This window comes from Cylas formicarius, unplaced genomic scaffold (genome assembly GCF_029955315.1).
Source record: "Cylas formicarius isolate icCylForm1 unplaced genomic scaffold, icCylForm1.1 PGA_scaffold_5__7_contigs__length_24384050, whole genome shotgun sequence".
Taxonomy (NCBI): domain Eukaryota; kingdom Metazoa; phylum Arthropoda; class Insecta; order Coleoptera; family Brentidae; genus Cylas; species Cylas formicarius.
In genome coordinates this window covers 17,773,240-17,786,370 of record NW_026844341.1, presented here as the reverse complement: position 1 = coordinate 17,786,370, position 13,131 = coordinate 17,773,240, and the positions used below count along the sequence as shown (strand labels likewise).

The window sequence follows — 13,131 nt, the reverse complement described above, 5'->3', positions numbered from 1 at the left end:
ACAATTTATTTCTTAAAAATGCGTCATTGCTAAAGCTCAAATGGGAGTTTTCGGGAAATATATTACGTCGTGAGGTCGCCGATGCTGGATTTCTACTTCGTTGGGCCTACATTTTCATCTGAAGTTAATGGATAAAAGTCAGCAAAATTCGCGACCATTTTCATTCATTCAATTTTCGTGCACCCACATATTTATTCATAACTAAAAGTTTCTTGACGAAAAATAAAAAAATATGTCAATAATTTGCCTCATTTTGGTGGTGCGAATTCTAGTTTCCAATAATTTGAAATCGGTAGTTCAAAACAAGCAATCAAAAAGTAAAAACGAACAATCCTCCTAAGTAGCAATTGACGACTCCCCTATAATCTGTAATGAGTTTTTTTTGGTTGCAAACTTGAAATAAAAGTCTATTCTTAACACAAGTTGAAGTTTCGGCGAATGCGCCAAACACTTTGAATTGGAAAAGGTAAGAAAGTAAAATTTTTAAAACGTTTTCAAAATAATAGTTGGTTCTTCGTATATATAGAGGCCCTATCTATGCCGATAATATAAATTTATAATAAATTATAAATTTTGGGAAGCAATGACCTTACAGGATTCAACAATAACATGGCTGTTGTCAAGTAGACATGCAACTGCAACAAATACAGTTTAAAAGTAGGTTTTTAAAGGCTAGCAATATTGATAGAATCCAGAAAGGATAAAACTGTTGCTTTAGAACTTCTTACCATATTAGAAAATATGACTCTTACGGAATCATAAAAACCCATCAGCCCTTTTATTTTTACCTAGACATAACTAACCAGCAGTTTTTTTAACGACTTATTTTTACTTAATTTTAAAAAAAGGTAAAAAATATATATTTTTGATAACGAGGACGACTTTATAATTTCTCGATTGCTTAGATTGATGTCCATGTGCGTGATAGTTTTATGTTAGTCGGTTTTAACTTTTCGTCAGTTGAAATATTATATAATCATATTTTTTGCCATTTACCATCACTCAATTGAAGAGTAGAAGTGAAAAAGGGGTTAAGTGCCAAAATTATTAAAAGGAGATTAAAAAAAAACTTTTCTTCCCAAAATAAAAAAAAAATTAAAAATTAAACATATTATTTGGCTTACAGGTAAATAAGCTGCCACACAAAAAACAAGAAAAAAATATTTTTAAACAAATTTTGTTAAAAATATTTCAGAAAAATGGGGAACGAACTAAGTGCCAACGCATTATTTGGTCAAATTAGAATAAAATTTTTGGTGCTTAGGGTCTTTTAGATAAGGAATCATTGATATTAGGTGCCTGTTCTTGTTATCGCAGATCATATTCCTGTTTGGTAGCAGCCTAACTGAGATATTTCTAATATCTTTCTTAAGTATCGATGTGGCTTTCCAACATGCTACTTCAGAATAAGATTTAGCAGTAAACAAAAAGCCAGGTCTTTGGCAGTCAATTTTCATTCGAACGACTTTGCTAATATTCACTTGTTTCACTTGCGCTTTCTTTTCTCGATCAACGCGAAATCCCTGTCCCACTGAAGGAAGCTTGACCATTGACAAGGTACCGTTGTTCAATAGTGTCAAAGAGTCCACAACTCACTAAAAACAATCATTCTCTATTTATTTTGAGCAATAGCGTTATCCCTCCGAGCAACAACATTCCTTTTTTCTGTATTGAGGACGTGTAATAAACAACACCCAATTTATGTGATTCCCAAAGTTGATTCCTAAGTTGTACCATGAAAGTTGGCTCATATAGACCATGTCAGAGTGGGTCAAAGTCAGTACGAACATGACTCGTTCTAAATCCACTGAGAACACACTCGTGGTGCTTCTTGGCACTTAAGACTATGCGATGTCTCTTTTCATGATCATACACGCTGCTTCTGCTTCTTCTTTTATTTCGCAATTTAACGAGTCACATTTACGACAGGTGTCACTTCGAGGTCCTAAGTTCAAGTTCAAGTATGAGTTTCACAAAAAATGTTGGGCTCGACTGCTAGGATCATTCGCCCATTGCCGACTTCCGTCGAGGATCTTCGCTTTTGGTCATTGACCAACACGTACAAAGAAGACATATAACCAATATTTGCTCAACTAGCAAAAAAACAAATTTGACCGATACCAAAAAAAACCGACACCCCCCGCTTCCACCGCGGACCATCCGGGCCCATCCGGCCTCCATACCGGCGTGAACGGGGAAAAACGACGGGGCCGACGAGGATTATAACTTTAAAACATGCACTGAACACTAACAACACTAAGTCCACACAGTGGAAACCGATATCAAACTTTTGAGGACGAATACAAGGGATTCTGTCGGGAGCGAACGGAGGTTAAACCGCCGCGTGCAATGCTCCACCACAGAATCCTTCGAGGTCCTCTAAATGAAACATTTGGAAAGTCTCCTTTCAACATTTTTTTGTAAAACTTGTAGGTGACCAAACCAAGTGGATATTTCTGCAAAAACGCTTTATGAAGGCGGTCCATAATTAAATCAGAAGTGTCAATCTATGTTCGTAGTTTAACGACTTGCAGTTAAATTTACATATACATGTTATCTGCAAGAAAGAAGAATATTTTTTAGGACATAAAGAAAAAAATATCTACACAGTAAAACGTCTGTCTTCGAGGTCGCCCTAGTCGTTCACAATATTAAAAAAAAGTTTGGTGAGTATCTAATCCACTATACTAACAACTGCGCAAAGCCTGTGAATTCAAACCTACAGCGCATAAGATAAAAATTTGGACCGACCTAGGATTACGTAGACGCTTCCCTATTAGAAATTAAAACAATGACTTACTTGTAGGCTAGGTCTCTTTTTTTCAGCTACAGTGTTCCCATTTCTGTTTTTTAGGATTGTCCTGCATTTTTGCGTTGTCTTTGCTCATCACATAATATTCCCATGCCTTGTTTTCAACGTTCAACATTCATTTATAATGGCTCTTTACAATATTTGACAGCGTTATTACAAAAAAACGATTAAAAACAAACGCACACGTATTACCGCACTGATCACTTACCAAAAGCGCCACCCGTCTGCTTAATTTGTTCCGGAAATTATAATTCTGACACTTTGCCCGCTTGATGATTGTTACTTCTACTTCTAAATTATAAAAGCATATTTAATATAGTATATTTAATTCTATATTCCACTTTTTCTTGGAACGGTCGATAAGTTTGGATGCGGCACTTTTACCTCAGTATTTGCTCAAAATATGCCCAAATCTCGTTAAATGTTCTGAGAAAACGAATTCCGTCTTTGGAAATATTGTGTGCGTAAATATCTGTGAAAATTAAAGCTCGTATTTCGGTGCATTTTATTCTACGGCTGTGGTAGATCCACAAAGCAAATTGAGGTGCATAAATTTTTAACTTTTATAATAATTTCCTCACCAAATTTAGGTACAAATCCAAGTTCATTTTCCCGGTGCCCCCATCCGTTAGGCAGAAGCAGGAAAATGAGTCACCAAAATTATCAGAATTCTGTAACAAATTGCATTGGTCAAATTTAATCTTGAAGCGCAAAAATCTGAGGGTGATCAATCAAAATCTGAAACGTTAATCCCGATTCCGATGGAGATTGCGTCTAGCCGGGATTACCAAGATTAGATTTCTTTCGGAAGTTATAAATGTCGAATGGAGCTGGCGATTTCTTTTATTTTAATTACTCTCGGCTAGCAGGTAAGTGGCTCTTTTATTTAACGTGTTAATTTTTCATCCGTCGTACTCATTTTATGGGTAGTTGACAGTTCTCTAATGTTTGTGCGCTTCCGTTTGAGGGCGACTTCAAGGTTAAAGTCCATATAGACACCATGATGGTATACGTGGACCAGAAATATAATGCTTTTACAACCGATCCCGTGATTAACTTTGCCTGCTGTTTATTACTCCAAAACCGCAGCCCCTTATAGAACACCCTGCCGAACAGGCCTTTACCCGCAACCATTCCAGGTCCGTCTTAGGAATTTATCTACCTACACTAACAAGGCGGATATAAGTATGTTTTCATTCTTTTCGCCGAACAATTCTTGAATCATGTATATAAAAAATTAGTACAAAGCAATAATTTATTACGTTATATTTCATTACATTTCTACATAGTTTATTATTAATCATTAATAAAGAAAATATTAAATATAATAATAATAAAGTATCAGTTACTTAAAATATCGTCACTATCGCTACTGTCGTTACCTAGTATCAGTCACTTAAAAAAACGCCACTATTTTGGTGCAGTGTTATTTCTTCTTATATGCGCTTTCAACTCAGACCAAATCACCTCAATCGGGTTAAATACGGGGGTAATCTCAAGATTTCATGCCCGTTTTGCAGTGCTATCGAATCGATTTTGTAGTCTTTATTAAAATTATTTTTAATAATTGCAGAAGTTGCTTTTTCTTTAATTTCTTCTTTATTTGAAGAAATATTTGGATATTTTATAATTTGACCTGAATGATGCGAGGTATTATTCAACACAATACAATAGTTTATTTTGAAACCAGTCTTCAACAACCATTCATTACGAAATTCTTTGAGATCCCGTTAGTACTTGACATTTATTAATTGTTTGGCACTGAAAATCCATTTTCTTCAAAAAAATACGCAATGACTCTTAGGCAAAACTAATGTTTATGTCTGTCAGTACTTTTTTATGCAGTTCTTCTAGGGTTAGTCTTTAAAAAGTTTGTACATAAGAAGAATACAAGAAGAAAAATGTTGTTAATCGACAACCACACAAGACAAGTGCATAAATACGTACTTACTGGAAGGATTACAGTCCGTAATATATACGGACATATTATAATGTAGATTAAACTTTTAAGAACGATACGTATCACCTGATGTTAAAATAAACACTTCTACTTATTCGAAAATACCCCGCAGGATCAATGCTTAATCAAATTTAAAACGGTCCATTTGCGTTTCGAATAAAATTTCAAGTGTCTGCAAATATTCGTTACGGTCCATCTCAGGAAAGACCTACTTAATCTGTTGGAATGGGTTTTACCACGGTCCTGCGAGGGTCTGCGGTTAAGGTACCGTAAAATACTTAACACGTCAAAGCACTATATTTTTGGTTGTATTATGCAGAGCTTAAGTTTACATATCTATGGTAAACGTTGGGAGTTAACTCCTTAATTTCTGAATACATCCACTTTCATCAAGCTGGAGCTCACCATTAACGCAGGTCGTAAAATGATGCCCCTTATCAATGCGACTAAATCCCGCGCCGTATAAATACAAAACGAAAACTCGCTGGTCCACTTTATTGTTGTTAGTTAATTCCTCAAATCGTTATCTGACGCGAAATGAAATTGTTTTTCGTTAGATAACGTCAGTTTGTCGAGTAAATAATCTTCAGTTAATCCGGAGTAGCACGGATCAAACCGGGAACGATCGGTATCGATCGCGAACGAGCAGCGATAAATAAAATAACCAGTCTGAAAAATGTAATGCGAACCGAATTGGGGCGCCCGACGGGCCAGGATGACCAAAAAAGTTCGAAAAATTCTAAATTTTACTTTTTGTTTTTTCCGCAGCATTAAACAAGCGGGCTTTGAACAATCTAAAAACAATTAAATTGCGGGGTAACCATGGTAACCGTAAACAACGTCCGAATATGTTCAATCGTGTTAGGACCTCGCTTTCTTGCAGGGATATTTAAAAAAACTGTCCAACTTCTGCTTCTTGTTTTGTGGCCACGGAAAGTTGTTCGATTGACATTGGACTGGACTTCACGTTTAATTACACACCTATCTAGCGTGCGAGAAACGTCAGTTTCGTTTCCGATAAATCGGAGTCACTTAAGACATTTTCGGGATTTTACCGCACGGATTTGTCAATTCTGACGGTCATATCAGTGAAGGCATTCGTGTTGTTTTGCGAAAATGTACCCAAAAACTAACGGTTCGGTAAACTTTTTAAGTCACTCGTTTATTAAACACTCGCTCCGGTCGTGTTAAATAAACTCGTGAGTCAAATGCCGTTTACCGCACTCGTTGCATAATATAATAATTACCACGTCACTATTTTTCAAGGAACGTCCTGATTGCAGTTTTGGGTAGAAATTCGTTTGAATTTCCAGAGACGCGTCGGAACATGTCGCGTTTCATCGTCGCCATCGTCGCCGCTCTCGTCGCGTCGTCGTCGGCCAAACCCAGACCGAAATACTACGACGACACGCTGGCCGCTCAAGAAGATTACCGCCTGCCGTCGTTCTACCTCCCCTCCTCTTACCAAATCGAGCTCATTTTCACTCAAGAAGCGTTCACCGCTTCTGGCAACGAGTTTGTCGGCAAAGCGACGATCAAGTTCCGTTTCCAGCAAGACAGCGACGTTCTCAAGTTCCACGCCCATCACAGCTACATCACCATCGATAGCTTAACCCTGAACAACCTTGACATCGATCCAACCGATTACGTCACTAATGACGTAACGGATATCGTGACGGTAAATTTTGCGGGAGCCGGCGGCTTGAAAGCGGAGAGAGATCACACGCTGGTGGTTAGTTACAAGGGTAGGATAGCCACCGACATGGCGGGAGTCTACAAGAGTAGCTACGTCAACGCAAAAGGCGAAACGGTGTATCTCGTCACCACCCAGTTCGAGCCTGTTTCTGCTAGAAGGGCGTTTCCCTGCTTCGACGAGCCTTACTTAAAGGCGCCGTTCGATTTTGTTATCAGCCGTCCGGCAAGCTACAACACTTTGTTCAACACGGCCGTCGACTCCCAGGATACGGCAAGGTAAGTCGAAGAATCTGATTCTCTGGACGACGAAACGACCATTCACTACCATGTTGGGGCAAAAAGCCTGTGGGTTGGAAAATAGCTTATCGAACATAAAATATTTTTGCAAAAACAGCTTAAATTATCTTTGGATGAAGTGAGGGGTGTTTAAGATAAATCTACCTATATAAAATGTAGTGTAGTGTAGTGTCCCTGGCAAAAACATCCATTTCGCGGACATGGCGCGTAGATGTAGTTTATAGTTCTGCAACACCTAGTAGAGTTCGCCGAATGCTATACCGTTTTTATTTAGTATTTAACTTTGCTAAATTTTTATGAAAGTCTAACCGAGATTCCTCGATTATTAATAGTCCGTGTTATAGAAAATTCATTCTAACTTTAAAATCTTTATTATAAATATAAATGAAGGAGTAAATTTAGCTATAAAACAATGTTAGAGTATTTGTTTAAAAAAAATTATTCTACATCACAATAATCATTATCGTCCTACACTAGTCGATTTCTGTAAACATTTTCATGTTCTATCGGATTGAAATTGCAGCAATATGGTAAATCGCCGTTCCATTGCCAATTTGTCCACAGTATACTTCTTATCAAACGTTCGATAAAAATGGCGCACTGAGTCTTGACAAACAATTGAATAACATTAAGTTGGTAAAACACAAAGTTTCGACAGCTAAGAAAATACTATTTTATAACTCCGAATTCAGCAACCCCCACAAATCAACCCAACCAATAGCAAAGTGCGAAAACATCAATTGTAAGTAAGATTTTGTATACATACAACAATGCCCACGATACAGTTCTTGTCGGCTAAATTCTTAAATACGGCCCTGACTGGCTGTTTTAACTCATTCCGATGTCAAAACCGCAAAAACGGTATATCGTTCGCTAAAGTATACTAATGCAAAAGTTATATTGTTTATTTTACGTTTTTTAAACAATATAAATATATTTATACGCTGTCAACATCTATTTTTCTTAATAAACTCTTGTATTCGATTCCATTTAAACAAATATAGAAAAGTAAAACTATTTTATATTTCGAAACGTAATTGTTTAGTATAAATATTTTGGCATTTGATTTACCCATGCAGATACTGTCAAAACGAGTACAGCCTCCTTGATCCTCGGAGCTAGACATAACACGGGAATAGTAATCTTTGGATTTGACCAATATGTCAAATAGTGGCAGCTGAATCTAGATAGATTTATTTTTCTTCCTCAGTTATTATGTTGATTTTTTATTTATTTATTTATTTAATTTGTATATATTACCGTGGTGAACATTTTTTTAATTTCATTGATATTATTTACTCACTGTATGTTTTCTTACCTTGAAAAAACTTGAATTTATTTTCTGGTAAGTGCTCGACTAACAGAGGATTACTGCACTACTCGGGCAACGATGGGAATCACCACTTTAATGGAGTCGAAATCATGGTAACGAAATACATGGCGAAATCAGTGATCAATTTCTTACTCTACTCCGATAGGATCATTATGATTCAGATCCAAACGAACATTGCTAAATTAAACCGTATACGCCCCTACAGCAGATAAAACTGACCACGAAATTGAAGAATTCTATGAACAACTTCTTGATATTCTAAAATTGAGAAAAGAATGTGACTTAACTGTTATTATGGGCGACTACAATGCAAAAATTGAAGAAGGCAGATATCAAGACTATGTTGGTGCATACGGTTTAGGAGAGAGAGAAATGAGCGGGGAGATCACATGTTGCAGTTCTGCGTAGAAGAAGACTTTGTGGTAAGTAGCACACTATTTAAACTTCCGAAAAGGAGGCTGTACACCTGAAAAGTACCCGGATACAACAAAGACCATTTAATTAGAAACCAGATGACTACATTTTGGTGAATAAAAGATTTAGAAAAATAAAATCAGCAAAAGATGTCTGATCCGACCACAACCCTATGGTTATGGACATGAATGTCAAATTAACAAACAAAATAGCAAAACAGAAAATAGGTTCATATTAATTGGTTAAAAGAGCCAACTATAAGAAACGCTAATACCAACTTTTGAACTGAAAAATTCCATAGGCTGCATGAAGAAGGATTCGCTATCTGGGATCAGAACACAAAGTGGGAAAAAATTAAGGATTCCGTAGCAAAAACACAAAACGCAATAGTTGGGAAGGACAGGAGGTTGCCAAAACAGAAGTGGATGACACTAAGGAATTTTATCACCAATGGAAGAGAGAAGGAAACATAAAAACAATAAGTCCATTAAAACACTATTCATAACAAAATCCGCGAAGCGAAGGACAACTGGATAAAGGAAAGGTGCAGAGAAATAGAGGACCTGGAACGCAAATACGATAGCTTTAACATGCACAAAAAGATAAAGGAAATAGTTGCTATTCGATCGAAAAAGACTCAGGTATTTTAAGAAACGAACAAAATTCAATAATTTTGGACACCGAGAATAAGCTGGAGATCTGGAGAACCTATAGAAAGCAGCTTTTCAATGAGAGACCACGCTATGAGGATAGCAAAATTTGGCAAAGCGGTGGGGCATTCTGAGCTTAATTTCGTCTAGCTCTGCTTCGTTTTTTCCAATGACCTTCAGATCGTCCATATATGATCTGATATATGATCTATTTTTATGCCATACATATGTACTGTTTCGCAGGATTTGCTATCCTACTTCTCGGAGCTCTCCTACTTGGTAATGTCACGTTGCCCTCCCCAGAATCCGCAGGGCAGCCTGCAGATGCAGTGTAGGATTCCGAACCGTTGGCTCTACCTATCTGGGGTACAAGATTTATATTTTTACTTGACATCGTTTTCTATTCTTCTTTATTGCTTACATTTCCCTAATGGATGGCACACGGAAGCGGAAAGCTTTAATCCTCCGGTGCGATAGGACAATGGGAATGGGTTTAGTGAGTATAAATAGGGTTAAGGTATCTGGGATCAGGGACTAGGACAGCGGTCAGCTGCTGCCTCTTACGACAGAGGAAAGATCCCGTGGCGCTATTGCTGATCCGGCCACCACATGATTATTATCATTATTATTATTATTATTATTATTATTATTATTATTATCATTATTATTATTATTATTATTATTATTATTATTAATTTCTTCAATAATCATGTTATCTACGGCGAACTTTCCAGCGGCATGGTGGTGGAGCGTTTCAAGACTACACCGATAATGTCAACGTACCTCGTTGCGTTCGTAGTGTCCGATTTTACGTGCGACTCAGGCGCCGCGATCGGCACCGTCAAGTACCAAGTGTGCTCGCGAGATAATTTGGCTGGTACGAGGGCGTTCGCCGTCTCCATCGGACCGAAAATTTTGGCGAAACTGAACGACTTTACCGGCTACGACTACGGCTCGAGCTCCAACGTTACCAAGATGGATCAGGTCGCCATTCCTGACTTCTCTGCCGGCGCCATGGAAAACTGGGGCTTGGTCACATACAGGTATGATCTGTTCATAGATATAAGAAAGTGAGCAATTGCTTTTGAATGGGATTATCCAAGGGTGGTCATTAACATACAATGCAACAAGCTTATCACCTTAAGTTTCTGAATTTAAATTCAGGTAAAATTGTGGTCCGTAATAGAAAATAATTTTATACCTACCTGTGTTTAATATTCTTTGGTTTGGTATATTATTTAGTATAAGTTTATTAGTAATCATTCCTATTTCATGTGTAATACAGCGTGTGTTGAATCGTGTGCGAATTATGCACACATATGTGCGAGTCTAGTGCTCTCAGGAGATGCTCCCGCCCAAATATAGAAAATACTATTCTATTGAAACTATGGATGTTATAAACAATGTTTATTTGACTTTCATCGAACGTGGTGCCAGCAAGCAAGCATCTTTAGAAGAAATGACCTCATTGACGAAAATTCCAACATCAACTGTATGGAAAATTGTGAATAATCCCATTTCAGCGAGGAAAAAAAGAAGCGATGCTGATTTTTTCTCGAGTGTAGATAAAAAAGATCAAGATATAATACGGCGTAAAATTTACCAGTTATACGAGGAACAAAGCGTGACTACCTTAGATATCTTAATTAGGAGGCTTGAAAAAAAAGAAACCGATATTAAATGTGGCAGAACTACCTTATGGAAGTGTATTCAACACATGGGTTTTAGATTTAAAAAAATCAACAAGAGGCAAGTTTTAATGGGATCTTTTAGAATTCGGAAATGGCGACTGGAATATCTAGAAAAAAAATAGGGCGAACAACAACGAACAACAAAGGCCAATTATTTACTTCGATGAAACCTGGTTCGACACTTCGATACCCAGGAAAAGGGTTGGGTTGACTCAACTGATAAGTGTAAAACAAACGCGCCATCAAAAAGAGGTAAAAGAATAACCATTTTGCATGCATGTGAATAATTTTAAGTAATTTAAGTAGGTAATAAAAAAAATTGTAACGTTATTTTAGATTTAAAGATAAATACATAAATAAATCTTTCCTAACAAAACCCCAAATAATTAAATTGTAAGGAAAGTAAGCAAAGTCTTTCCTTAATTCGTATCAGTTAGTCACTTTCTTATATCTATGAACAGACTTTAACCCCTCCTGCCGATCTCGGGCTCCTTACCATGTCCGCTATTGCAGAGAGAGCGCGCTACTTTACGACGACGAAGAATCGACGAATAAACAGTCCGTCGCGACGGTCATTGCTCACGAGTTCGCCCATCAGTGGTTCGGTAATCTGGTCACCTGCAAATGGTGGTCGGAGACTTTTCTCAATGAGGGATTCGCCACCTATTTCGAATTTTTCATCTCCCATGAGGTGGAGGTATATATTTTTATTTATTTATTTATTATATTATTTCATCTCCACCAAACCCGCTTCCTTCTGGTCTTGGATTTTGCAGGAACTGAAAAGCTGGCAACTGGACAAGCAATTCGTCACCAGCGTCGTGCAGTACGTGATGGGCGTCGACGCTCTCGTGACCGCCCCCTCCCTGCATTCTGCGGCCGCCACCCCTACCGAGATCAGCGCCAAATTCGGCACCGTCACGTACGACAAAGGTCTGTATAGTACGACCTAAAATATAGTGCATTTACAGTATTTTACATTACCTTAACCGCAGACCCTCGCAGGACCGTCTTAAAACCCATCCCAACAGATGTTTATTCTGATGTAGTATACCTTTAAAAGAAGTAGGATCATGTCTTTGCTATTTAAAAAATACCTAATATTGCCAACAAGGGACCTAATGTGTACAGCTTGAAATTCAACAAGAATTTATACGGGTGTTATCTTAAACCTGGAACATCTCAAAAATTAAATATAAGATAAATTATTATTATTAAATTATTATAAATTATTATTATAAATTATATTAGAATTGATATCTTAATAAAAATATAATAGCGTATTCCATTTGAAAATCTTGAGATTTTATTAATTGAATTCGCTAAAACGGCACCACCTATTTGGGACACCCTGTACAAATTGAGGCGCATCTATCAAATTGATTGAGTAGTGCATCATCTTCTTAGTCTGTGGTCAAATTTTCGTTTGCAATACCTGGATCAGAAGCGTCACAACGCAATTTTATAAGGGACAATCAAAATATGAAAAAAAAAAACACATAACCTCAATATCTGCCTAAAGTATGCAAAAATCGAATAGGAATTTCTTAAGAAAGTGCCCAGGATTCCAACAATGTCGATATATACGGGGTGTTCCATTTAAAATAACAAAGTTGTTGTCGAAGGGGGGGGGACGCTTTTGGGACATCAAGTATTAACAAAAATTTTTTCGTATTTCCTATGGGATTCCAGATCGTATAGTGAATCGTTTTATTTGGCACACGGTGTACCTAATTCTGGAGCTTTGACCCTGCGAGACTGTTTTCACTGTATAGTTCAAAGGGTAAGGGTAAGTACCTGTTTGAAAATAATCATTTTTGTCTTGTGTGTCTGTCGATTAACGATTCTTCTTTTCGTATTTTTGTGTCTTCTACATAGTTCTCCTATTTTTTTTAAGACTATAAATAAATATAAGATAAATATTTATTGGAATGTTATAATTAAACATTTTTTAACAATTTAAAATGTGGAGACCGTGGAATGATGTTCCCCTGTTAGAAGAAGACATGGAAAACAACGCAGAATTTGAAGACGAAGTGGAGATGGTAGTGGAACTTAATCAGAATTTAGAAGACGAACCACCACAGTAAATAGATCCATTTGTCTTTGGATGCTAAACAAATTGTTTTGAATGTTTACAATGTTTTAAGAAATTCAGAAGAGAAAGTAGGAGCAGTAATAAAAACAAGTGACATGACCAAAGTTCCGAAGTCACCTGTAAGAAAAATTGTTGCAAATGTTTTTAAAGAGCAACACGCAGATCTAATTATCTACGACGC

General features: G+C 37.0%; 1 protein-coding gene across 1 annotated transcript in view; it reads left to right on the top strand.

Annotated features, from left to right (window-relative positions):
* The first annotated feature begins 3,622 nt into the window (after positions 1–3,622).
* The window catches only part of LOC132702418 (uncharacterized), a 52,822-nt gene continuing 43,313 nt past the window's right edge, over positions 3,623–13,131 (top strand). Inside the window, exons 1-5 of the mRNA XM_060671010.1 lie at positions 3,623–3,681; positions 6,086–6,743; positions 9,896–10,204; positions 11,366–11,549; positions 11,629–11,785. Of these exons, the coding sequence (XP_060526993.1) occupies positions 3,630–3,681; positions 6,086–6,743; positions 9,896–10,204; positions 11,366–11,549; positions 11,629–11,785 (1,360 nt within the window). The 5' untranslated portion in view covers positions 3,623–3,629. The remainder of the gene's footprint in view (positions 3,682–6,085; positions 6,744–9,895; positions 10,205–11,365; positions 11,550–11,628; positions 11,786–13,131) is intronic.